This window comes from Terrapene carolina, unplaced genomic scaffold, assembly GCF_002925995.2.
Source record: "Terrapene carolina triunguis isolate 2854851 unplaced genomic scaffold, T_m_triunguis-2.0 Scaffold67, whole genome shotgun sequence".
Lineage (NCBI taxonomy): Eukaryota > Metazoa > Chordata > Testudines > Emydidae > Terrapene > Terrapene triunguis.
In genome coordinates, this window is record NW_020664418.1 from 50,529,242 (window position 1) to 50,555,511 (window position 26,270).

Consider the following 26,270-nt stretch of genomic DNA (forward strand, 5'->3'; position numbering starts at 1 on the left):
GAAAGGGCTTTCCGTCTTGGGCGTGGGTCATGCAGAAAGGACCACTCAACAATGAGCTGCAGATGTTCTTGATATTGGCATATCAAGGCAGAGAATGGGACAGAGGGTTGGGACCTTTTGTAATTAGCAACCAATGTTTCTGATATTCTAGAACAGTGTTTCCCAAACTTGGGACGCCGCTTGTGTAGGGAAAGCCCCTGGCAGGCCGGGCCGGTTTGTTTACCTGCCGCCTCCGCAGGTTCGGCCGATCGCGGCTCCCACTGGCCACGGTTCGCTGCTCCAGGCCAATGGGAGCTGCTGAAAGCGGCGCGGGCCGAGGGACTTACTGGCCGCCGCTTCCAGCAGCCCCCATTGGCCCAGAGCAGCAAACCGTGGCCAGTGGGAACTGCGATCGGCCGGACCTGCGGACGCGGCAGGTAAACAAACCAGCCCGGCCCGCCAGGGGCTTTCCCTGAACAAGCGGCGGAACAAGTTTGGGAACCACTGCTCTAGAACATGCATCACTTGAAACCTTTCCGTTGTCTTCAGCAAATGTTGGTGCCCGACGTGCTCTCTGTCTAGTGAGATCTGAGTGCAGGAACTGGGGGTGAGTGGAAATGTGCAACCTCATTCTTCCCCCATTTATCGTTCATTAGCCCTCGTGTGTCCAGACTCCAGATCACTGGTATCTAATTTTGACAGCTGACAGGGAACCGTTTGGGGAGTAGAAAGGAATTTGCTTTCGGACAGCACCTTTCATAGTCCATGTATTCCCAAGGGGCTTTCCCAAATAGGGAGTTAGATGACGGGACTTGGGCACTGTGGAGACAAACAGAGCAAACACCGGGGCCCAGTTCTCTGAATTGCTGGTCCCCACCTTGAGATGCAGACAGCTGCCCTTCATTCCCATTGGATCTCAGCATCTTGCCGAATCAAGCCCTACGTGAACGACCGTCCATTCACAGGACTGACCATTAGAGCCCTTTGTGGAGAGGGGGCGTGTTGGATTGGATGCTAGCAGTGAAATCCTGGCCCCATTGAAATCAAGGGATTATTCCTCTCGCTTACTGAAAAGAGAGCATTGGAGCAACGCCACCGATCTCCTTTCTAAACAGCCTCCTATTTTCTTTCCCACTGCAACACATGATCTGTGACTGCCATCCAGCCACCTCACTCTCAGGCTCTGGAGCTGTGTAAAACTTCAGTTACATTCTTTTCTACATTTCATTACCCCGTGCCATTGGCTGTTAATCCCGATTGCAAATGCACATTTAAATCACACAAAACTTTCTGGATCGCATGTCCTTATGTCATGTCACATAAACATGTGGTGTTATGCGGTAGCCTACAGAAAAGAACCCGAAGCACTATAAAAGAATAGATGTTCTTTTGAATGTGTGTGTTAGATTGTTGCTCTCAGTGTAGATCCTTAAGATCCATCCAATTTTCTCTGTTTAATTACTAGTCGGGATACTCACAGGTGCAGCTTCACACGTGCATGCCCAGAAATACTGGTTCTGCTCTCACTCACACCAGTGTCACTCCAGTGGTTTCACTGGAGTTACTCCTCATTTGCACCAATGCAAGCGAGAGGAGAACCTGGCTGAGATTCCAGCCATAGGGAGACATTGCGGTACCCGTGCTTTAGTTCATGTCATTTTCCCATCATACTGAACTTCACAATTGGAAGAGTAGGAATGTAGCCACTCTGTAGACCCTGCTCCCCACCCCTGCACAATATAAGCAGCAGCAGAGTGCAAGGAAAAAAGGGGACAGCTCAGTCTGAAACGTTCCACCCCACTACTGCCTCACACTGGCACACAGGATGGACAGCAATCTGGGGCCAGACAAGCACTCCAAGTAACAGAGTGCTTGTGATCTCTTCTTTTCTGCTTCTCAGGCATTCCCAGCACCACTGCAAATATGACATGAGAAAACACAGGCACTGGCTTGTGCCAGTTGCCTTTTTCATGCTCTTGAGACCTGGTATTCTCATAGCAAAGCTTTACCTTGCTTTACCCTCTGCTCTGCCCTGAGTGACTTTCCAAGGCAAACTAATTCTGTTTGTCTCTGGGCAGGAGGTATTCCAGGCTGTAGCTAGGCCGAGCCACATTCTTTTGTACAACTGTTTATTTTTAGCACCACATTGCTGACTCTTCAGTTTGTTATTAGGTTCTTAAGACTGGTGCCCAGAGATTTACATCCATCAGTGAGTGCCTTGCATTGCTGGGACATTTCTCTTCATTATTGCAGGGAAAAGAATGAGGGGGCCTTCCAGAAGCAATGCTAGGGGAAATTGTAGGTGCATGCTCATCTGCAAGGAACTGAGCAGCCAGGCAGAAGGCCTAGCTATGGGCATGGCGTGAGGGTTGGCTGTGTGACTGATCCCCCATCTCAGGTACTCAGCCAACAGCTTAACTACACTGCCTTGGCCCTCAGGTAGTGTAAGCTGGTGTAGATCTATGACTTCAATGGAGCTATGCTGACTTTCACCAGCTAATGATCTGGCCCTCTATTTTTAACCTTCACTTTTAGAATAGGAATTTCCTGATCACCATAACCTTGAGCTGCACTTCCCAAGAAAGAAAAGGATCACCTGGATGCCTTTCCAGTTAATTTCTGTCTCTCTCCTCCCCCAAGAAGGGCAGCTCTTCCTTCAAGGGGAGAGAACACTTCAGCAAAAATATTTCATTGTCTGTGACATCCCTCAGGCCAGGGAAAGGGGATGGTGTGAGCACAGAAATGTCTGTGTTGTTAGAATAACGTTGGCAGGAAAGTAGGGAGGTGTAAGCCAAGGAATTAGACCCTCATGACCCGGGCTTGCTAGATGTGCCTGGAACAGTCTTCACATTGAAAATTGCACTGTCCAATTTTGTATAAAAGAGAGAAAAATCAATAAAAGATTTGAACATGTGAAAACAATTCGTATGTTAAATGGAGAGCTGTCCTAAGCGTGCATCCACGGGAATCTGCCTGTCTTGCTCGGAAGCCTCCAGGCCTGAATTTGTGAGGGGCTGAACAATTCACATGAAGATCAGCAGCACGCAGCTGGGTGAGGTCCCAAAGACCAGAAATGGCCTCTCCCTAGTGAGTCACCTCTTCCTCCTCCCTCATTGTGACGAGATTTTTTTTTAAAGTGACCAGCATCATTTAACTCTAAGAAATCCACATGGAGTCTGGAGGAGGCTGTGAATCTTATTGCCCCCAACAGTTAATGGAGACCCTCCTTTGGCTCAAGAAATAGCTCTGCTGCTCATGGATCCAAGGGTCGCTGGTGCAAGTCCCAGCAAATCTGGCTATTGCCGTGAGTAGTTCAAACCCCCCTGTGGAATGGACCCTGGGAGGCGGGTCTGGCGGTTTAAGTAACAGACTTAGGAAGCGATAGCAATTGTGCACTCACAGTCAAGTGCATTGTTCAAGTAGGGCACCTATGTAGTTTTCTCCCTCTAGCCTTAGCAGAAGAGAGTATTAAGGCTCTTAGGTGTCACCATTAAGGGGAGATGTTCCGTAGTGAAAGCAGAAGACTGACTTTACTATGGGGGGAACGAACTGTGCCCGTTTCATGTCCCATCAGTGCCAGATTTCTCCCAGCCCTCTCGCTGTCGAGGCCAAGGTAGGGAGAATACTTTGGACAGAGCAACATAAGTACCCTTGGAGGTAAGGGGCTGGCTGCCGGTCTGACAGGAGCTGCAGCTCAATGACCCACAAAATGAGGGAGGATTTTGGCTTCCAAAGACGATGCATTAACACAGGAAAAGGGTTTCAAAGGCAGATGCCAAGAATGAGAAAACAAAGTGCTTGCTATCCTAGTGCCACTCCCTCTGTGTGATCCGAAAAGCAGAGGGCATCCAAAGGTTCCATGTTGTGACGGCATTCTCTGGCTCGATGGCCATCAACTAGTCTGACCTCTTGTGCATCACAGCCCACCAACGCCACCCGCACACCAACCCCAACAACCGAAATGAGACCAAAGTATTCCAGCCCACAGGAGACCAGACTAGTATGTGCCATAGGCAGGGGGGAAGCTCATGGCATCAAAACCAAAAGATCAGGAGTAATTATTCTTTGTCTGTTCGTTACAGTTATCTAGAGACTGAATGGCCGTACCAAATGCCATGGAGAGATCAAGGAGCAGGTTTTTTCGCCCTTGTTCTTTCGACTGAAGTTTCACCTCAGACAGTGAACAAACCAGTCTTAAGGCACAGCAATGCAATGCCATGGGTGTAGAGTCCAGCTCTTACAACTTGACTTGACACGGCACTGAATGCATTGTTTCCCTTTCTATAAAACACCCCGTTGATGTTTTTCCATGAGCAAGTAAAGAAACTAGCTTTGGAGCTGCCAGGCAGTGACGTTGCTGCACTCAGGCATGAATGTAAAGCTTGCAGCAGGAATATAATATTTCCTCCAGTCACATGATCAGCTCTTCAGTTCAAGCCAGTTCAGCGCTCTAGTACTCTCAGAAATCTAGACCTCTCAAGCATGGTCTAGACGACAGTGTGTCCTAGCTGGAATTAGACTTAGATACATGTGGCTGGAAAGACAGAACGAATTTCAAAGCAACGGTCTGTTTAAAAGTGTTGGGCACCTGTCCCGAAAGGAGAGTCGCTGAGAAGCTGCTTGTGGAAAAAGATCCATGTCATTTTAAATGATTGCGTTTTCAACGGGCTGCATGGGGCTGCAAAGCCAATGCTCTGTGAGAGGAAAGGTGAGGAGATGGGCAGCCTTACTGGGCAGAGACATTGTGCGTTAGGCCAAAGGGGGAGTGCTGTCTGGGACTGGACTGGCTACACCCTTTGGAAATGTACAGCGTGTCTGTCCTGGAGGTACACTCTACTCATTGAGTGTTGTGGGGAAGTGTATCTGACTGTGTGATAGGCTGTAACCCCATGTAGGGGGAGGCCTTGTCTACGTGAGAACGGCGGGCCAGTTTCACTTAAATCAGTTTCTAAATCAATCTAGTTAAACCCCTATGCAGATACTCCGATTTTGGTTTAAGACTGTCTTATTTTGGGTTAATTTAAACCTCTTCCCAGTCGCCTTAAGCTAAACTGCTATAATCCACGTGTTACACTGAAATCAGAGTATCCAGGCAGGGGTTTGCATCAGGTGAATGAAGTCAGTTTAAATAAACTCCTTAAAATTAAACCGGTGACACTTGTTCATATAGACAAGCCCTTGGGTAATACAGCCAAAGCATTCGATGGCAATGAGAGCAGATCAGGAACATTCCAGAATTAAGTGTCCACAGGGCATCCTCTAAACGTATCCTCATGCCTCACTGACTTTTACTAACCGCTGAAGACTTTAGCATCTGAAATACCACTGTCAACAAACCTGGTCGTCTTTGCTTCTTAGTAACCGTAGAAAGACCTGGATGTTTCAAGAGGTAAAGAACCCGAGCGATGAGCCTGGGGAAAGTGGCAGTGAGGAACATTCGCTCGTACTGCGTACAGTAGTAGCCACGGAAATGCAACCTCCTTTAAAGGTGCTCTCCTCAGTACCTACCAGCTTCATTTTTGAGGGTTATAGCTTGGAGATGCAGCTCTGAGGGTCAGTGAGCTTTGGTGCTGACCATCTGTATTAGTAGGTCGTTGACATTAACTGTATGATGTATGAAGCACCAGGACATCTGCCATTAGCCCTGTTTGCGCCAATGGGGCCCTTTCCTGTAAGTGATGAAACTGAGGCCATGACTTCCTCAGAGCGAGGAACTTGGCTGTGACCTCATTATACAGCTAAAAATCTGCCACTTGTTCCTGGTGAATGTGCCATTGGTTGTACTCCTCCAGGGAGTCACTGAGATGCTTTGCGATTGGAAGTGGGATTCTCTGGTAGCTCATCTTGAGACTAATGCATGGTACTAAATCAAGCAAATAGTGCTTGTCCTCTCTGTGAGTGCTAATCGTGGTGGAAGTCAAGGGCGTTGTAAACCGACCTGAATTAAGACCCTAATGCTGAAGCAATAAGTGGTTGCAATTTTATAACAACTCCCCCAGGAGTGCTCTTTGCTCAGATTGTGACTTGGGTAAGGAGGTTCCAAGGAGTCGGGAGTTTAGAGCCTCATCAGGCTGTTGCTACACACATCTGTTTTACTATTGCGCTTTAATAGCTGATTCCAGGTCATAAGGCTAGAGAGGACTGTGCAACCAAACCCATTCCAGCAGCAATATTGCAGGCTCGACCCTCTTACCAGTAAACTAGGAGTTACCCAGAGAAGCACCACTAGGTTTAAGTAGCCTAATGGTCCCTCACAACTCAAACAGTATCCTCTGGTCCATATTCCCTTTCTGGTGAAGCCTTTTCAGTTTCCTAAGACCAGCAGGATTTGGACGGATGTCAAGATTTGAGACTCATTGGAAGACGTTTTCTTTGCTATTACCTTGTTTTGTTACACATTAGAGAACTGTCAGATCCCCTTGCATCCCTCCCTCATCTGCCCATTTCAAATGACAGACGTTTAACCCTATCCTTTCCTTATCTCCCCACCCCCATGGTATGTAGGTGCCCCATTCATATATTTAGTAAATTAGCATATTTTGCAGGAACAAATTATAACCATTTCCAGCAAGTGCATGTAACACATGTGCTTGCCAAGGGGCTTTGCCTTCTTCCTGCGCTGTGGGTATGAGAGCCTTGGTTTGCATGGGGAAAGTTAATCACTAAATTCTCCTTCCCCAAGCCAGTCCCGGAGTATACACACCTCCAGTACAGGCTAAGGGGGACATTTTTGCAGAAGCTGTTGTTAAAAGGACTGGAAGGAGATCTCTGTGTTTGAACCCCAGGCCTGTGCTCCAATTTGTTTTATTCTGGAAGAGTCAGGATGCTTCTGACTTGCTTTATCTAAATAAATACCAGCCAAGATGTTTTTAAACAGACAAGTGTTTTGGTGTAAGCTTGGCTCCTTAGAATGACAGAGTTAAATCCTGGTTCAAGGTCTGCTTCCCCACAGAGGAGACAAATTGACTTGCGTGCACTTTACTATGTGTGGGTCTCTTGGACAAGGCCTTCCTGCCGAGATCCCGTCAGCTTTGCATGGTTTTTGAACTCTTATGGCATTGGTTTCTCTTGAAAAACTACCTGTTTGTCCCCCATTTCCCCTCGCTCACTGTGGTGCATGGTGGTTGATGGCTGCCCTTCACTTTGGAGGCAGCTGCATTGTAGCAGAGCTGAGTATAAATGTGAACTGCATTGGGATCCTTATGTACTGAAAGCGCTGTCTAAATGGAGGATGCTATTGCTGTTATGCCTTAACATTACCACTTCTCCAAAATACAGGACTTAAAAGAAAATTAAAGTTTGTCTATAGAGCTGTTGAAAAATATCTTCCATCGCCTCTAAACGCACCATCTCTGCCCTAGAATAATGCACTCTACCGGTTAAACTAGATCACCGCTCATTTTGCAATGCAAGCACAGGGGCAAGGCTGAATACATAACTTTCTGGATATCCATGAAGCGCAAGGCAGGAGGAAAATAACTGCGATGGAGCGGAAACCATTTTATTTGTCTTTTTCATCTCTGACTTTATCTCCTCTATGGGGTTAAAAATCCATCGTAACATAAACATCCTTAAGGATTTCTTTCCAATGCTGGTAAACATTTGTTTAAAAATATTTTGCCTGTCCCCTCCTGCTGTGGTGCTTTGAAACACCATTTGGATTTTGTTCCTGAGTCTCATCAAACGGCTGCTAGTTATGTCTACATCGTGTGGTTCTGTGGACGTAAACATTGTCACAACTTGATGTGCAACTGTTCTGCTTGGTCTCCTACGCATCCTGGCATCCTCTTGAGCTCAGCAGCTGCCTTTCTTAAATAACATTGAGCGAGAACATAAACACGCTGATGCCTCACGACTGAAATAAATGCAGCAGTGCAAAGGCTTTTCCACACACTCACATTTGCGATGCCCTTACTTGTCCTACACCACATAGGAAGCACCCACAATTTATTGTGCTAATTTTAACTGGGACTAGATTAGCTCTACCAATAGATTTGGGTCTGCTTAGTGGTTTGAGCATTGGCCTCCTAAACCTAGGGTTGTGAGCTCAATCCTTAAGGGTGCTGTTTAGGGATCTGGGGTAAAAAATCTATCTGGGGATTGGTCCTGCTTTGAGCAGGGGTTTGGACTAGATGACCTCCTGAGGTCCCTTCCAGCCCTGATATTCTGTGATTCCCTCCCTGACTTGCTAGTAAAATATCCTGGTTGTTTATTTCCATGTTGGCACTAACAGCATCTCTCTAGCTGACCTGATTTTGCAGCTCTTGACCTTAAGCCGTGCTCCTTTCAGGGTAGCTGCGACAAGGAGCCTGTGCGCTATTATATTTTAAATGACCTGCAGAACTGGTGCTGTCTTTTCCATCTGATAGCAACCATTGCACTGCAATGAGCTCTCAGAGACCTTTAAATGAAACAGGTAACGGGAGATATTGTTCCATGGCTGGGGTGCGGGGTGGGACCGAGTGCAGGTTTCTTGAGTAAGGGATCTATAGACGGCTTCAGAAGCATCAGGCACAAAGCCAGATGCTGGGAACAGGGAAAAGTGTCTCCCATAATAGGAACAAGGCCAAGAGCTCAATTTAAAGTGCAGGCCGTCTGCATCAAGCCTGCCACCTCATCAAACTCTAAAGGAGCAAAACTAATAAACAGAGCAGAGGAAACCAGTGCTGTTCCATCTAGGCTTAAGGAAGGGGCCACAGACTCAGACTTCCCTTTCAAATTAACCTGGTGCAAGAAAAACCCTGACAGCTGCTCTCAGGGAGGTGTAATTTTATAGCGCACATTTCTCATCTTGACAGGTTAAGAATGTGTCCGAGCAGTATTTTGCTCTCCACTTTGTGATAGCTCATTTAAGCACAGTAATAACTTTCTTGAGTGCTTTCAAGGTACCACAGTAAAAACCAGGCTGCCTTCCCATCTTTGACAATGAGGTTTTAGGCTGGAGTTATTTGTATTCAGACCGATGAGTGGAAGCTTTTTCTTCTCTTGATTTAATGTTAAATGTGGGGGTCTCTGGTGAAGTTTTCAATGGGGTCTTGCACACAAAGTGGGCCATATCCTGGGAGTTTCACCACTAACTTCAGCGGGAGTAAAATGAAATTCTGAAATACTTTACAGGCAGAAATAGAGCAAAGAGGTAATGCTTGGGAATAGCTGTTCTCGTGCAGCCAGTGCTGGAAATCCTCACAGCCTCATTGGCTCAGCTGAGTACCTAACACTGAGCTCATTGAAACCTCTTGGGCTAAGTGAATGTAAATCCATTGACTTCTATGGAGTTGCAGCCATTTTCACCAGCTGTGCTGAGTCAGCAACTGTGGTCTGGAAAGCCCGTGAGAACAGGCTCTCCCATGAAATCTCAGCTCCAGAAAAGTATCAGAGCAAAGAGCTACTGGTGCTCACCAGCTGCAGATGACTCTTGGTTGCCATTCATGCACCAGAGTTACGACTCTTCTTTTGTTTTTAACAATTCTAATGTTCTACAAGAGCCTGTTTTGCTGGGTCTCTTCGTGCCCTACATTGATCCCCGTCTGCTTGATTCTGACTTGTCCGTTTCATGTTTGCAGTCGAGGCTGGGGGTTGTGTCTGGATGACCCACCTGCCAAAGAAGTGGTAGACTACCCCTTGGTTCCACCAGGAGTTCTCTATGATGTCAGCCATCAGTGCCGGCTGCAGTATGGAGCATACTCCGCCTTCTGCGATGACATGGATGTAAGTCGGGGTTGGGTGTTCCTGCAGTTTTCCTTTATGTAATGATAGAATTTGTGACTGCTGAGTGACAGTCTGAACAGTGAAAATCTTTGCATAGAAACTCACTCTCTGCTGATGAAGGATAAATAAATCCTGCATTATGAATTGTTAGTGAAGAAAGGACCATTGTCATGTTGCCTGAATTAGGGGGGAGGGATAGCTCAGTGGTTTGAGCATTGGCCTGCTAAACCCAGAGTTGTGAGTTCAATCCTTGCGGGGGCCACTTAGGGATCTAGGGCAAAATCAGTACTTGGTCCTGCTAGTAAAGGCAGGGGGCTGGACTCGATGACCTTTTGGGGTCCCTTCCAGCTCTAGGAGAGAGGTATATCTCCATATATTATAGGAGAGAGGTTGGTTTGTTTGTGGAGCCCTCTGCTCCCAAAGCTCCCCTTCCAATAGATCCAAGGAGCCAAACTGACAGCAAACACACAAACAGTCTCTCCTCCGGGTTTAAGGAAGGGTCACTGCAAAGGAGAGGAAAGTAAGGGGGCTGTATATGGGAAAGCGAACGTCCAAACTGCCGGAGAAAAGGGTGGCCAGAAGGGGAGTTCTATAGACAAAAAGGTCACTGTGGCTTTCTTTGCTGACTGATTAGATCAGTGGGATAATTCAGTGTGTGAACACGTTTCGAATAGGTCAGATTTGGGCTGGCCCTTTGGAATGCTCAGTAACCCCCAGGCTGTGTCCACACTTGTTTTCCGCAGAACGTCTGCAATACGCTCTGGTGCTCAGTGGGGAACACGTGTCACTCCAAGCTGGATGCTGCCGTCGATGGCACAAAGTGTGGCGAGAACAAGGTAATTAGAGTAAATTGTATTCACAGCCACAGTCAATTCCTTCTCCTGTATGTCAGGGACAATGTTCATCACACTGGTTTATTATATAAGTCAAAAAATAGGACAAGTTGCAGAATGTAATTCCGCAGCATCGGCACTACCGCTGCGAACATACCTAGAAATGGATACATTCGGCTCCATTGGATTTGTGTGTTCTGGTCATTATTTAAACGTTCAGTACTGTTGAGTATTCAATCAGCGTATGCTTCAAATCACCGAGGCAGCCAGGTGCTAATGTTTGCCATGTCACGGCTACCGGCACAGCTTTGCCAAGGTGAGATCTAGAAGGACCTAGCTGCGTATATTTTTTCTGGTACATTGGGTGAACTTGTACAAGGATCAGCACACCTGTGGGGTGTGGGGGAAATGGGGGATTTGATCTCCTCTGCTTAACTTTAAAGGTAACGGGTAAAATCCAAAATTTTGCAGGCAAAAATCCACCCCTGTCGGGATGCTTAATATAGACCAAGTCATGCAGTCCTTACTCTGGCACAACTCCAGTGGCTTTCAGGGAGAGATCTGCCCCAGTAAGAATGACAGGACTGGGCCCTAAATCCATTGAAGCAGCATAAGAGGCGGAGTCATGTTTTGCTCCGTGACTCGTTCACATGGCAGCTGTTGGCTTTATGGGCCTGACTTTCCAAGCATTGCATATGCAACTGTAGCCTCATTCACACTCAACTTTCTTCCAGCCCTGCGAGTGCAGCTAGAACTAAAGAGGACAATTAACAACCAGATCGAGGCCACCATTCCACCTGCTTTTTTGCAGTAGCAGCACACAACAGGCAGAGAAATCCCTGTGTGGCATAGGGCTAGGGTAGCCGCTCCTATGCCCCCTCTCCAGGTGTAGAGGGCATGGCCAGAGAGCAGCCACAACCAGCCAATCCCTGGCTGCTCTAATGACCCTTTGTGGGCTATTCCCAGTGAGCACGTCACAGAACCCTGAGACTCTTCTAAATTGCATCTTGGGACCAGGACAGTGGCTTCGGGTTCAAGTAGCATAAAACAGAATAACTGTAACATAAAAACATTTGCACGTCCCCCACTCCTGGGTAGAGCTAAATGCAGAATGGCTGGTGCCAGTAATCTGGCCCTAAGAGTTTAGTTCAATTCTACAGATCGTGAAGGACTCCTGAGGCTTTCCCTGTAGAACCTACCATCTTACTCGTTCTCCATGTTAACCGGGTAACCAGCTGGTAGAGCTTTTGTTATGACACCAGAACCAAAGCATTAATCTCAGGCTGGACATGTGTTCTGCCTAGGCACTGCCAGGAAGCTGGAGCGTGAGTTGTGGTGAAATAGGTGTGTGTGAAACCAAACTAATCTTACTCCCATGTGCACATCTCCCACTAACCAAGTGTCCCGGTGTTTCCCATTGCGCTGTGATGCACACCGCTCTCGTTCGGAGTTCTCTTCCCTGTGCTGCACGTTCATCAGATTAGGGATTTATAAACGAGTGCCGGTTAGTGCCTTGTAAGAGTATTGTTAAACATCAGCTGGCCTCACTCTTGTCTGGGTTACTCCGCAGTGGTGCTTCAATGGAGAGTGTGTGCAGGTGGGCTACCGCCCGGACGCCATTGATGGAGGCTGGGGAACCTGGAGTTCTTGGTCTACTTGCTCTCGGACATGTGGTGCTGGCGTGCAGAATGCAGAAAGGCAATGCAACAACCCCACGTAAGTTAAGGCTCTTGCTTTGTCCAGGTGTGATTAGATTCATTAACTAGGTGACTTCATTAGGAAAACCCCATTTACAGCACATATCTGAATATCTTCTTATCATCTAGCAAGGTATGACCCTGCACCAATCTCAGACCACTTGGGCTCTGACCTAATGATGTATTGCACAGTGAAACAGTAACAAAGAGGTGACCCCAAAGAGGGTATTTTCAAATGCCATTAATTATATCTTTTAAAACAGCATACATTTGAAACAACACAAGCAGTCCAACTGATGGGGCTAGCTAGGAATCTGTGCAGTGGAAGGTCTGTGGATTGAGGTTTAGAGTTTTCTTTGTCTACCTTTACATACAAATCATTCGTGATTAGTCCAGGCAGAAAGCACCTGAAATCCAATTCTAAACAAAGGTAGAGACGAAGCTTGTGAATGTAACACATATGCAATGTCTTTTTTAATGCCAAAAAGAAAAAAATGTTCCTTTAAGCAGATTCAGAATCACTGGGGAAAATTCCAGCACCATTTACTGCCTTTTGTTCTCAATGAGCAGTTTGCATACAGGTTATAACAAGGTGTGTGAGCCACAACAAGAGGATTTCTGTCTGTCAGACTTTAGTGTGGCAGTGACCAAATATGGCATAACTTTCTAAGAAAGGTGGCCCTATAATCAAAGCATCTGAATAACAGACTATGGTGTAGCATTGTCTATTCCATGATTTCTGGGCTGACACAGCTGGTCCCCAGATGTCTCTTCCTTCCCCCACCAGATAACTGTTGGACGGTATTAGAAACAAAGCTTTCCCAAAGGTTACAGTGTCAGAGCCTGTGACCCAAGGTGAGGAGCAGGAGTTATAATGAACCATAGCGACACAGTGGGTTTAAAGGATATGGGGCAATGTCATGCCATCAGTTCGTAAGCAGAACTTCCCATTAAGTCTATGATGAGTTCTGCTTAAAAGGCAATGGCACCACCTGGGCAAAAGATAGGAAGGTTTTCTAAAATGAGACCCCAGAAAAAGTGCCAGGGCTGGTGGTAAAAAAGAGTGGGGATAAAGCAGGGTAATCTGTAAAGTTGGGGCTGCCTCCAAGCTCCTTGCACAGGAATATTTTCACAATGGTCTGTCCTTCCAAATGAGCTTTGAAATGACATTCCAGGTTTGCAGAACTAACAACACAGACCTCACAATGTAGGTGCACGATTAACAGCATTCCCACCCTAAGTGTTTTAACGCACACCCCTGGTTTTCTTGAGGTCTTTTGAGTACACAATCAATCACAACCACAAGAGCAATTTTATGGTCTTTACTTATTTTTCAGGTGGCATTCAGCCTTTCATGGCTTAAGGAGTTTCAGAATCAGATAAAGAAAGGTCTCTAATGAGCCCAGAATAGGTTCCCTGGTTAACCACTTTCATAAGTACATCATTTTAGCATGTGCAATTGAACTTGTTTAAAAAAAAAAACCTATGTAATCTTGTTTCTAGGTCAAGAGCAAAGTTTATGTTTGACATGAGTTTTGCTGGAGGAGTGCAGTTGTCGTTTACAGAGTGTTTTAAACACAACCACAGGCATGTAGGAGCGCAAACACTGCAAAGCTGGCAAAGCTCACCCAAGGAAATTATTTGTTTTGGCTGCTGTAGATAAATCTCTTTGGCCTTGTTTTTCAGATGGAGCGAACACGTATATGAATAGGGTAGTTTTTCTTCTTTAGGTGTTTCCATAACCATAAAACATAAATTAATTTTATTTTCTTTAATTCAAGTTTCCCCTGAAGAAACTGTTCAGGGAAAATGTAACTTCCTTATGGTCATATGGAAATGCGCCATGGGAAATGTCATGACAAGCTCAAGTTGGCAAGGGGTTAAGAAGCAGGAAACAGCTACAAATAGTGCCCAGATGTGCTGGTAGCTTCCAGACAGAGAATAACTATTTACTGAAAAAGAGTTCTACTCCTTTAAAAAGGATTAGGGTTAGGGTTAGGGAAGCGTTAATTTCTTTTTTTTTCTTTTTTTTTTCTTTTGGAACAACCTTCCCATTCTACCCTAGAAAACAAGGCAGAGCTTGGGCCTCCTACACGCACAGTGAAAAAACTCTTTCCATCATTTAGAAATGATTAGCATGGAGCATTGAGGACCTGATCTCAAACCCATTGAAATCAATTGAAATTGAAAGATTCCCATTTATTCCATTGAGTTTTGAATCATATCTGGCATCGAGTGGCCCTTCCACCTCCCAGCAGCCCTGGTGGCCTCAGGACAGCCCTGCAAACAGCCCCTTGCCTCAGTGTCCCTTCTTAGTTCCACAATAAACTCCAGCAGAGGCTTTTACAAGTCCAATAACAACCCTCCTTAGGAGTTAGTTTTTTAACAAAGTTCAAAATTAAACACACAAAAAATTTCCCTCCAGCCTTAAGCTGGGCACTGCCCCAAACTCCGCTGGTCTCAGGGATTTCTTTCTTGAGCAGGCTTCTCCCAGCTCCTAGCCTGGCCTCAGGATCTTGCCTGCAGGAGTCTCTCATTCTCTACCATTTCCTGAGCTTCTCCCTCTCTCTAGCAACTTCTTGCTGCCCTTTGATTCTAATTAAACCCCACATCTCATCCCTGGCAGGCAGGTTAATTGTACGGGCTGGCGAGCTGCAGGGCTCCAGTCCTTAAAGGGGCAGGCCACCCCACTACAATACCCTTAATGAACTGCCCTTCCACTATATAAATGGTGTGGGGATGGGGGAGGAGGGGCTTTCAACTGCAGACACATGTTCATGTCTGGGCTGTGATCCAGTCCTGCAGTCCTTGCTCACATGAGTGGCCTAACTAAAGCCATTGCCCATTTCTTTAATAGCCCTCCAGACTTCTTTGCATTAAAATACTTTTGAGCTCATCCTGGTTCTGCTGTAGTCCACTTTTGACTTGTCACCTTTCAGTGATGGGAAAGGAGTTCAGTCCCTATAGCTCCTCCAGTCTTTGGCCTCTCTACTCGGACTCCTTACAGAATTGCCAAGTAGTGCCAGTTGTTCCTTCAGAGTAGATCTGAGGCCGACTGGGAGCAGTGTGAGAAAGATGGTGGGGACAGTTGGTTGCAAATGCTGATAATTTCCCCCCAAAATCATCATCATCATCATCTTCTTCTTCAACACATCTCTGTTTGAGGTCAGTGACGTTTATAGCCTTCTTCCAAAACTCTTGATTGTACACCAGGCTGTCATGCAATTGGTCTCTCTAAGGTCCACTGATATCTGGTCCATGTATTGATTCTTTGGCCTACCTTTGGTCATCTTCCGTCCATGATGATTGCAAGGGCATTCCTATCAATAACACTCTCAGGTCTCCATTGGACACATCCATATCAACGTAACGTAGCCTCCCTCAACTGGTCTTCAATTGGGGCAACCCACATAAGGATCCTCACAACCTCATTTCATTTCCTGTCATGGAGTGTCCAACCATTTGATCATCTCAGCATCTTCATTTCCATGGTAGAGAGCGTACCAATTCCTTTTCTTGTGACTGGCCAAGTCTGTTCCATACATCCCAAAAACACTGTGCCAAAAAATTCAAACCAGCTCTTCTATTGCAACTTTTGGGAACTCTCTCTGCATCAGATGAATTCCAGTTTCTATATGTGAATAGATTGTTATGAAATCACTTATGCTGCTGGTATCAGGCACTTCGGCATTTATTATATTACAGTTAGAGTTTGGCAAATAACAGTTTTTTCACTTTACTGGCAATCTTGAAAAGTAAAAAAAAATAGCTTTAGGTTGGACCAAAAACATTTTTTTTTTATTTTTAGCAAACTGAAAAGTTTAAAAAAAAATTAATTTCAGGTCAAAAAGAATGTTTTGTTTTGATTTTGACCAATTAACATTTTTGAATATTTTAAATTTTAAATATTTTAAAAATAAAATTAAAGGAAATTTAGAAACACAAAGTTGTTTGAAGCCAAAAAAAAAATCAAAACATTTCAGATTTTTTTTCAAATGAACAATTTGACAAAATGGACACAAATTTGGAAAACATTTTGGTGTCCCCCAACTGCCTTTTTTGCTTAAAATTATTTAAGATGAAGATTAAGATGATTAAGAGAAAGTTTCACCTGAAAAATGTCACCCAGCTCTAATTAAAGTAGCACCTATAAACAAACGCCAGTTAGGGTCATAGTCCTTTTATGCTGGACACTGAACAGAAAATAAAAAACAGTTCCTGCTCCCAAAGAGTTTACAATCAGTTCAGGTGAAGCTTTCTTTTCCTTATTTTATAAAAGGGGGGAAGGGCCTGGAAAGTAGTTCTAGCTAGTGTGTGTGGATGTCATCTCTAAACTCTGTGTAGGATTTGATGGGATATTTTATTACACATCAGACCACTTCCCCAGTGATATCAGTTACACCGGTAAAAATGACAAGTAACTCCACACCAGTATAAAACTAGTATAAGTGAGATCAGAACCAGACCCAATGAGCTGATGTGAATTCAAGTTAGGTTATGCAGGTCTATATATGTTTCAATTAGTAAAATGTGGTATTGCTCCTTGCCACCTCTTCATGGTGCTGTATGTGTGTATGATCTTTGGACCTTTTCCTCTGTCCCTGAAGTGTAAATAAATAGTCATGGCAATTGTTCTACTAGTATTTGTTGGCCAAGCATCTGTAAAAAAAATATACCAAGGGCAAACTGTAGAGGTATGGGCAATACAGAGGCTTCTGTAGTGAGGTGAACAATATGGAGACAAATGAGAACTCACTTACAACTGACTATTGGAGAGAAAACAAAGTATTCTAGCTGGCAAAAAGTCTCTCCGGTGCTATATTAGTGCAAACATTTAGTACATAATAATCACATGCAAAATCAAGTGTGATGGTCAAACCTTTTGTTTAGCACATTTGAGATTTTTACTCTTCTAAAGCACTCACGAGAGGGACATTGTTTCAAAGGAGAACAATAGACGTATGGTTAACTAAACAATCACTGTAATTAATCATAATTTTATAGATTTAATAACTGTGTTGTACCATGTGCTCCAGCCACCTGTCCCAGAACATTCGACTCAAGGAAGGTAAGCAGTGGATGTTATTTTCCCAGCACTTGGAACACAAAGGGCTCAGTCTTGCACCCACAGAAGGCAATGGCAGTTTTGCCATTGATTCCAGCTGGAACAGGAGCAGACCCAGGGTTGGAGGCCTGTCCTTGGGAAAGCTGAAAAGTAGCACTCTCCACCACAGACCCAAAATGGACCACCTTCTGATCTCTGTTACACTGGTGCAAACCTGGAGTAACTCCAGTGAGGCTTCATTTCAAGGATAGAATGATTCCATGTTTATACTCACGTGACAAGAGGACAGGACCTGTGCCTTCTGTTTATTAATACAGAAATAGACTTAATGACAAAAGAGGATCTCTGTTGACATGTTTCCAATAGCTGGGCCATTTTTGACAAATGTGTGGCCAATTCAGGAAGATTATGGTTCCAGTAATCCATGCTGTTAGGCAAAGCCATCTCATCAGGGCATTGCAAAGATGGTAAAACAGATGGCTTTATGGTCTGTGGAATGTAACCAGCCAGTTTTATCTTGAGAAATGGCAATCATTTGTCAGTTTTTGAAAACGCTGAGGAGATGGCTGAGACTGTAGGTTCCTACGTAGATAATGATTCTTGACTGCAATTGCAGGAAAGAAAGGCTTCAAATATTACCATTGACGCTTAACTTTAATAACCATTTTTATACCATCATAAAGCGAGGCCGTAAAATTGGCCATATTGGTAACAGTAAAGTCACACTGTGGAGGTAGATCCACAACGTAAATTTGCTTTTTAAAAGTTTTACAAAAAATCTTATAAAGAAGTCATAGAAATTATTTAACTTGTGCGTTATTGTATTCTATTCTAATTTTTAAAAAGAAAATAGGTGTCCCCCCCCCCGTTTGGCTTTAAATATTCCCCTGCAATGTGATGGCCCAGACATTGCAACATTCTGCTAAGGCAGAAAAACTCAAAAGTGCAATTGTCTAGAAACACACCGAAAAGGAATTAGTCAGGTTTCATTGTCCTAGTGGAGTGAAATGCAAAAAGTAAACAAGCAGCACCCCTGATAAAAGTCAATTCTACTTAAATTCTGTCACTTTCGCTAACTCAAATAGTTATTGAAAAGAGCTCAGATCCCACAAATTTTCCTTTGATGCCACAGCCCAGAGGTCTGCTGTGCTGTACAACGGTGTGTTACAGCTCGGGATGCTAGCTGTTTGCCCACGGCTGCCTGACTGGGATATTCCTCTCTAAAGCATAGAGTCAGTGGAGAGGTTCAGCCGAACTGGAGGCCATTGCGACAGCCATGGGGCTCAGGACTCACACCTTTTGATGTAACACAAACACTGGCAGGGCCTCAGATCTTCCTCTCACAGCCAGGTCAGATTGGCTCTTTGGGAAAGTTGCTTCTGAATGCAGCCATTGTTTCGGGGTGGGGTGGAATGCGGGGGGGGGGGGGGGGGGGGGGGGGGAAGGGGGGGGGGAGAAGGCAGGAATCCTGCACTAAATTGCAGCTTCATTATTTTTTAATTGGTGTTCAGCTCATTTCTGTTTGAAAGCCAGAATTCTATGGGCTTATTTGTTAACGAAATCTGTTGAAAGATGAGCAAAGGACTTTGTCCCAGGGATCAAAGCTCCCTTCCCCAAGATGGCAAACAATGTTGCCTCTTTTTTGGGGGGGGAGGGTGGGGGATGACGTAACCTGCCAACAAGAGAGCTAGGTCTTTCAATAAAGAAATTCAGTTTGACAACGTTCACTTAGTAAAAGCCATCTTTGAGCTGCTGTGTTAATAAACCATCAGCAGGTCAAGTTCTAATCCCAATGGGTCCAGTAGACATGTCTGCCAATTACATCATCAGCAAAGTTATTAATCTAGAAACAAGTTGTATAGCAGGGATCCAGGGCTTTTTAAATTTCACTATGGAAAAATGGCTTTATGATGGATTTAGGTTTAACCTGGAATGTTTGCTGCTTTTATGGAGTTTCTCAAAGATTTACTAGCAAAGAGCCTGATACAGCAATCACTGAAGTCAGTGGTAAAGCTCCCATCAACTTCAGTGAGGATCTGCCCCCAGAATAAAGAAATTTCCTAATAACTGACAATATATCAGCAGGGGAACGAATGAAGGGATATGATTATCAGATACAGAGACACCAGCCGTTGGTCTGATGTGACACAAATAACTTCCTTTTGTGGCACTTTCCATTTGGGTATGTAAGCTGCAAAAAAGCAAGCTCCTCGTTTGCGTTACAGTTGTAGGTCTGTCTGAGGAAGGAGAATCGTATTTATTAAAACTAGTGACAGATCTGAACCAAAACCACAGATCCAAACGTACCAGAGCTTCACAGTTCAAATCCAGATCTGTCTCCCCTCTCTAGAATAGTCCTAATCAAACAGCTGACTTCAAACTTACACACACCCCCTGAAATATGGGTATGTTCAGATCTGGGATGGAAGGCTGAAGCTCTGAGCCATCTCTGGTTAGCACAGGTAATGCTTTCCATTCCATGTGATTGTAGAGTCGATGTGGCTATGTTCTGCTCTCTGCTCTGCTGGGGTAAAGCCACTGAATACAGTGGAGTTATTCTGGATTTATATTGGTGCAAATAACAGCAGAATTTGGCTCCATATAAATAAAAATGAAGTCATAGGGCAGGGGTTGGCAGCCTTCAGCACGCGGCCCAACAGGGTAATCCACTGGCAGGCCACGAGACATTTTGTTTACAATGACTGTCCACAGGCACGCCCCCCCCCCCCCCGCAGCTCCCAGTGGCTGCGGTTTGCCATTCCTGGCCAATGGGAGCTGCGGGAAGCGGTGACCAGCACGTCCCTGCAGCCCGCCGGTTCCTGCAGCTCCCATTGGCTGGGAACGGCAAACCGCGGCCACTGGGAGCTGTGGGGGGCCGTGCCTGTGGACAGTCAACATAAACAAAATGTCTCGCGGCCCGCCAGCAGATTACCCTGATGGGCCGTGTGCCGAAGGTTGCCGACCCCTGACATACGGTGTCAAATTACGTGGACTTTAACTGAGCAAATCTCCATTGACTTTAGACAGGATTTTGCTTGACTAGGGAATCTGACCCAATGTGGTAAATTAAAAGATTAGCAACCAATAGGGATCACACTGAGAAATGTGCTCCTTATATTCTATGATAAGTTAGTGAATTTCATCCTAATGTGTTGCACCTGCTTGTGTTTTCTGTTCTCCTGCTTTTGATAACAGACCGAAGTACGGTGGTAAATACTGCCTTGGGGAGCGGAAGCGATTCCGGGTTTGTAACATGAAGCCATGCCCCACAGACAAACCGTCCTTCCGTCACATCCAGTGCAGCCAGTTTGATGCCATGCTATATAAAGGGAAACTCTATAAGTGGATGCCAGTACCGACCAACAGTAAGTCCAACCTCCTGAGCCTCTATCTGCAAAGCTAGACAATTATTTTAAACTGATTTTACTAATGATCTGTATTAATGGTTAGAATCCATGCACAAGGCCAAGAAGTTTTACCTTTCAGTGCTGTCCTAATTAAGGCATATTATTATTAATTTATTATTTGCATTTCTGTAGCATCTAGGAGCTCAAGTCATGGACTAGGACCCCATTGTACTAGGGACAAATAGAGAACGAAAAAAGGCAGTCTTTGCCCCAAAGAGCTGACATTCTAAGCTGGCAGCACTTCAAGTGAAGGGGTCATAGGTGCATTTGCAGGTTTAGTTTATGGGTCTAAGATGATTATTTAGAGCAGAGGAAAGTCCTGACAGTGCAAGTCGGGGTTCTGTAGCAGGGATGGCTCTAGTGGGAGAAGACAGGACATGGGTGGAAGTGTGCAGATACTCTTGGCCTTGCAGGTTTATTTACAGTCTGTTTGGAACCCTCAGTCAATCCGTGTGAGTTGCACTGCCGCCCAGAAGATGAATACTTTTCCGAAAAGCTCCGGGATGCTGTCATTGATGGGACTCCATGTTACGAAGGGAACGCAAGCCGGGATATCTGTATCAATGGGATTTGTAAGGTATGCTTTGGGTGTAGTCTCTCTTTGTGAAACGTGTCTTTGAGAACCTGTGGAGAGGTGCAGAGCTATTTTGCTGACTCACCCTAGAAGCCAGGCCAGATGAGTCCCTTTAGTTTCAACTCCAACTGGCTCTGGCTCTCTCAGGAAGAGAGACTTAGAGGGAGAGACAGGAATCTAGCTGAGAAAAGCCCAGTTATGTTTGTAAGCCCAAGACTGGTCTTAGAGATTTGTTAAATAAAGGCAAACCCAGAACTGGTGTTACTGTTTGCCCTATTATGTGTGTTGTGCGCGTGAAGGAATGGTGTAAGGGCTTTGCCTGCTCGCACCAAAACAAATGTTTTATTGACAAACATGTTATTATTTTCATGCGTGGGAATGATGGTGTCTTTTCCTGACTCATGTGGATGGGGTTGCATGAAGATAAGACATGGCCATATTTGGACCTATGTTGTGGATGGGATTTGGCCTTCAGGAATGGAAGTTAAACAATGGACACGTCTGAACAAAAGAACATTTTAATCTTAATATAGAACCCAGACCCCGTGGGTTTCTGATTTTTTAAATTTTTATTTTCTTTCTTTGAAACTCTATAAAAACTAACGCTGGCGTCAGGCCGAACTCTGTTGACGGACACCTGGGAAGGACATTTCCCAAACTCACGATACCTAGAACAAAGCCAACTGGGAGGCAGATAAGGAGGCATGCCAGCCAGCCTCAGGAAGCAATTCCTTTGGCAGAAACACCCTTCGGCAATACCATCTACAAGGTGTCACTGATGAAGAGCAGACTGTATAAGTTTTGCAGGCTGTATTGCTACTAAAACCCACCTCAGGACTGTCGAATCATGGCTGCCTTGGAATCCTGTAGGAGTCTTCATTAGATTTCTGTGAAGACTTTTCCAGGGGACAGAGGGATGCAGTCTTGCAAAATCTTACTCACACTCATAGCCCTTACTCAGGTGAGTAGTCCCAAGATTTGGGAAGATAACAAATATGCCTCATGTTTTATCAGAAAACGTTTTCACAAAGAAAACCCTCTATTTTATATTTTATAGCTAAGCTCCATTTTTACCTATTAAAATAGGGCCTTATCCAGTGCCCAGTGACGTTAACGGAGAGCGCCCCAAAGTCTTCAGTGCTCATTGGATCAGACACGTAGAAGGCAATTGGAGGCATCTCGGTTTTGCAGTCCATGGACCAAATGTATTGCTATCTTGGACTTGCATTGACAGGGCTGCCCACTCTCTGAAGAGTAATGGTGGTTCCCAGGAATTACATGTGAGCCACTTCCCTCCTCTTGCAATTGACCTCACTAAAAGTCGATTTAACGCGGCTAAAGTCGACCTAAACTCGTAGTGTAGACCAGGCCTAATACTGCCCAGAGCAAGTAGAGGAAGAGTGACCCGGACAGCGCAGGATTGGGATTCAGCTGTTCAGTCAGAGTTCCATGCATGGCAGGTGCACGGTACCTGCAGCAGCGCTTAGGTAAAAATGTACTTTGAAGGACTGCCATGAAGATGGGAATGTGTACAATGTAAGGGTGAAATTCCCCCCTCTGCCGATGACCAGCACAAGTCCTCGCCTCCACTTAAATCACCCTCTGCTCTGCACAGAGGTGATTTGCACCCTAATTCCTTGGCCAGAGATGCTGTTTATTTGCGGGTCCGTTGTCCAGCCCCTCTCACAGTTGCAGCACATGGTTTCATTCGCAGCCAGCTGTATCAGCCTGCAGACCACACAGGAGCAGATTTTCCATTCCATCGAGTACAATGAACCATGCAGGGATTACAACCATTTCTCTTTTGCTCCGTGGCGTGGAGTTTCACCGCCTGGGCTAGCTGTGTGGAATAGTGGCATGCATACCGAAACAGTAGCTGGGCTAGTGCAGTGCTCAGGCTTCTGTGTCAGCAGCGTGCTCCGTCAGTGACTTGCCAAGAACTCTCTCGTTCCCAGACGGCTTTCGCCGCCAGATATTCCCCAACATAATTAATGAAAACAAACCCAGCTGACTACAAGGACAACACAGGCCAAAGTCACCAACAGCTTCCTTGTGCTTGGAGGGAGTTATGCCCTATCAGGACACTCCTTCTGTGCACCTGCCCTGTTGAGCCTGCTCATTCAGTGTTCCAGGTGGGTCATTTACTCCGCTCTGGCTATCGGGGAAGTGGGAGTGGATCTGCAGACAGGAACACAGCGTCTGGCACTGACCTGGTCCTAGGAGCCTGGGAAAAGCCTTGGGCTGGAGTTGATAGTGTTTATTTGGTATTAGCCTGTTAATACAAACAAGCTTGAAGGAGGAGGGTGATTTTTGGCTCTATACATCATGTGTTGACTGCGACTGGGAGGAGGCTGGGAAGCCACCCATGTGTGCCAGCAGTGAGCTCGACCTAGAGTTCTTACGGGGGTGAATGGATAAAAAAGACACAGCCACTGGACAAAGGGAAAAGATAAGTCCTTATCTTCCCGCTCCTGTGGGTTGCTATGTACTCACCACCATTACTCAGAGCAGAAAGACAGCTAAAAGCCGAGCGGCAGCATGTGTTTGAACATACTCAAGTTTTGGCTGCTGGCAATCGGAGAGAGAAATTACCGGACTCAAAAGAGGAAACACAGTGCTGCCTGTTCCCCTTTGTTGTGTGTGGGAAGAAGATGGTTGCAGAGCGACACCAGCACTACAAGACTTTCCCAGATCTGTGTGGGCTGCTGGGCCTTTGCACTCCATATGGCACAGAGAGGAGATGGGGAAATAATCAATAAGCAATTATCTTTGCAGCTGCTTATGTCAAAACCATTCACGGAAAATCTCACTCTTCCTTAGAAACAGCCATTCAGATTTTGTTGCCAGCAGAGCCAGAGTCCAAAGCCCGGTGGCAGTTGCTCTGCTGAGCAGTACTCACAGAGCTGGGTCCACTTTTAGTCTAGGCTCAAAGGGTCGCAATCGTCATGTGGCACGTACCAGTGAAAAATGAGATTTCGCAGCCCTGTGCAAACGACAAGTTAGTCAGCCAGAGCTTGCTGCACACACAAAAGCTGGTGCTGTCTTAGTCTCCGACACCAAAATTAAAACTAACTCCTTGGCTCAGAACAGGCTCTTACGGTAGGAAAAAGTAACAACGTTCTTTCCCCATCACACAAATAAAACTGTTTTCCTGGACACTACTGCACCCAAACGGGACAACCCACCTATTCACACAGTGCGAAGGGGCACTTACCTCTTGAGTGCCTTCAAGTGGCTGGGTGTGGTACTGCAGACTTTTTCTCACCCCTGGCACCCGGTACAGGCTGCCAGCCAACCTTAGCGGGTCTTCAGTGGCATGGCCCTCTGGCCAGATCACAAAGTCCAGATGAACCTGGGGGTATTAAAGAGTCCAGTAACTAAAGTCTCTTTGCCCCTGCTGTGGCCTTCATCCCTGGCTCTGGGCCCTTTCATAGAATATCAGGGCTGGAAGGGACCTCAGGAGGTCAGCTAGTCCAACCCCCTGCTCAAAGCAGGACTAATCCCCAGACAGATTTTTGCCCCAGATCCCTAAATGGCTCCCTCAAGGATTGAACTCACAACCCTGGGTTAGCAGGCCAATGCTCAAACCCCTGAGCTATCCCTCCCCCCAGTTTTAGCTCCCTCCTTCACTCCTCTGCTCCCCGCTGGGAACTGACCTGCTAAGGCCCCTCGGGAGCTTTTATTTCAGCCTGCTGAGCTCTGATTGGTCATCGCTAGCCCTTCTAGCCTTTGGAGGACCAGGGCTCTCTACCTTCCAAGATGGCCGCTCCAGTGGGGCCTCTCTAAGCAAGCCCAGAGGATGCAGCTTTGCGGCTTTTTTCCCCTCCCACCTTGTGGCTTCTTGGGACAGGGTGTAGCAGAGCAGCGGGGCCTCCAGCAGGGGACCACGAAGGCCTGGTACAGCCTGTCACACACAGATACTAAAAGGACCCTTTAGGCATTCACTCCGGGGCTTTTACTGAACTAAAATCAAATGGATACCTCTGGTACTGAAGGGCGAGGGACTGGGCACTGCCACCTGCATGTGAGTGCGCACAGTACGTTAGCAGAATATCAAAAATCTCCCTGGCAGATCTACCAATCAGGAGACTGCCATCTCCCAACGAAAGCACGGGATTTAGCACTAACAAAGTCCAACAATTCTCTTCTCCTACCTCACGGACTCCCTACTCTTAGGTTCGTGTAACAGAAGACTATGAAAGAAACGAGCAGAAAGGTAAAAGGTTGGGCTTTTACAAATAGTATTGCATCCAACTTTACATCAAAATCTGTGTAAAATTGAAAGGGTGCAAACAAATGCTAGATGCTCACAGACAGGCCCAGGAGAAAATGGAAACAGGTATATGGACTGCATTCTTGCCAAGGTATTTGAGTGCCTAACTTCAAAAAGACACCCAGGTGCTGTATATGCGGCAATTTGATAACTTACCAACACAAGCTGGCTTTGGTGGATCTTTAGTGAACTGCCAGACCTGACTCCTTCATCCCTTCTGAGCAGGACAGGTGGCAGGAAAAGTGGTCATGAGTAAGTGCACGGTTAGAAATCTGACGCTGTGTGCCTCAGCGTAAGGGACATCCGGCTGGCTTCAACCCTGTGTAAGTGTTTGCAACTTCACTGAAGCTAAGTGAGTTGCATCTACTTGTGCCCTGATCCCTAGATTAAGATGAACCGAACTTCAGAGCCATTAGCTGAGACCACACTGTTTGTAAGAAGAGAGATGGAACAAGCGCTTGGATGCTACGGCTACACCCTGTGATGGTGAAGTGAAACAAAATAGAAGGCTGTAATAGAAATGTAATAACAATACATGATTCTTCAGCGATGGCCACAGACAAAACAGTTCAGGGCACAATCACCAAATTCATGTCACCTAAACATCCCCCCACCCCATGCTCCTGGGACAGGCAAGGGCCTGACCTAGACTCCCGGATCAGCAAGTCTGCTCTCACTTACACTGGCAAAAGCAGTCCCCCTCTGGGCTATTGTGTTGGCTGGGTCTTGGCAGA

At 45.8% G+C, this 26,270-nt stretch overlaps 1 protein-coding gene across 1 annotated transcript in view; it reads left to right on the forward strand.

The window, feature by feature from the left end:
• ADAMTS7 (ADAM metallopeptidase with thrombospondin type 1 motif 7) overlaps positions 1-26,270 on the forward strand; it is a 95,879-nt gene that overhangs the window by 26,027 nt on the left and 43,582 nt on the right. The window contains exons 9-13 of the mRNA XM_026648472.1: positions 9,543-9,687; positions 10,431-10,523; positions 12,091-12,236; positions 20,478-20,647; positions 21,133-21,266. Coding sequence (XP_026504257.1) covers positions 9,543-9,687; positions 10,431-10,523; positions 12,091-12,236; positions 20,478-20,647; positions 21,133-21,266 — 688 coding nt within the window. The remainder of the gene's footprint in view (positions 1-9,542; positions 9,688-10,430; positions 10,524-12,090; positions 12,237-20,477; positions 20,648-21,132; positions 21,267-26,270) is intronic.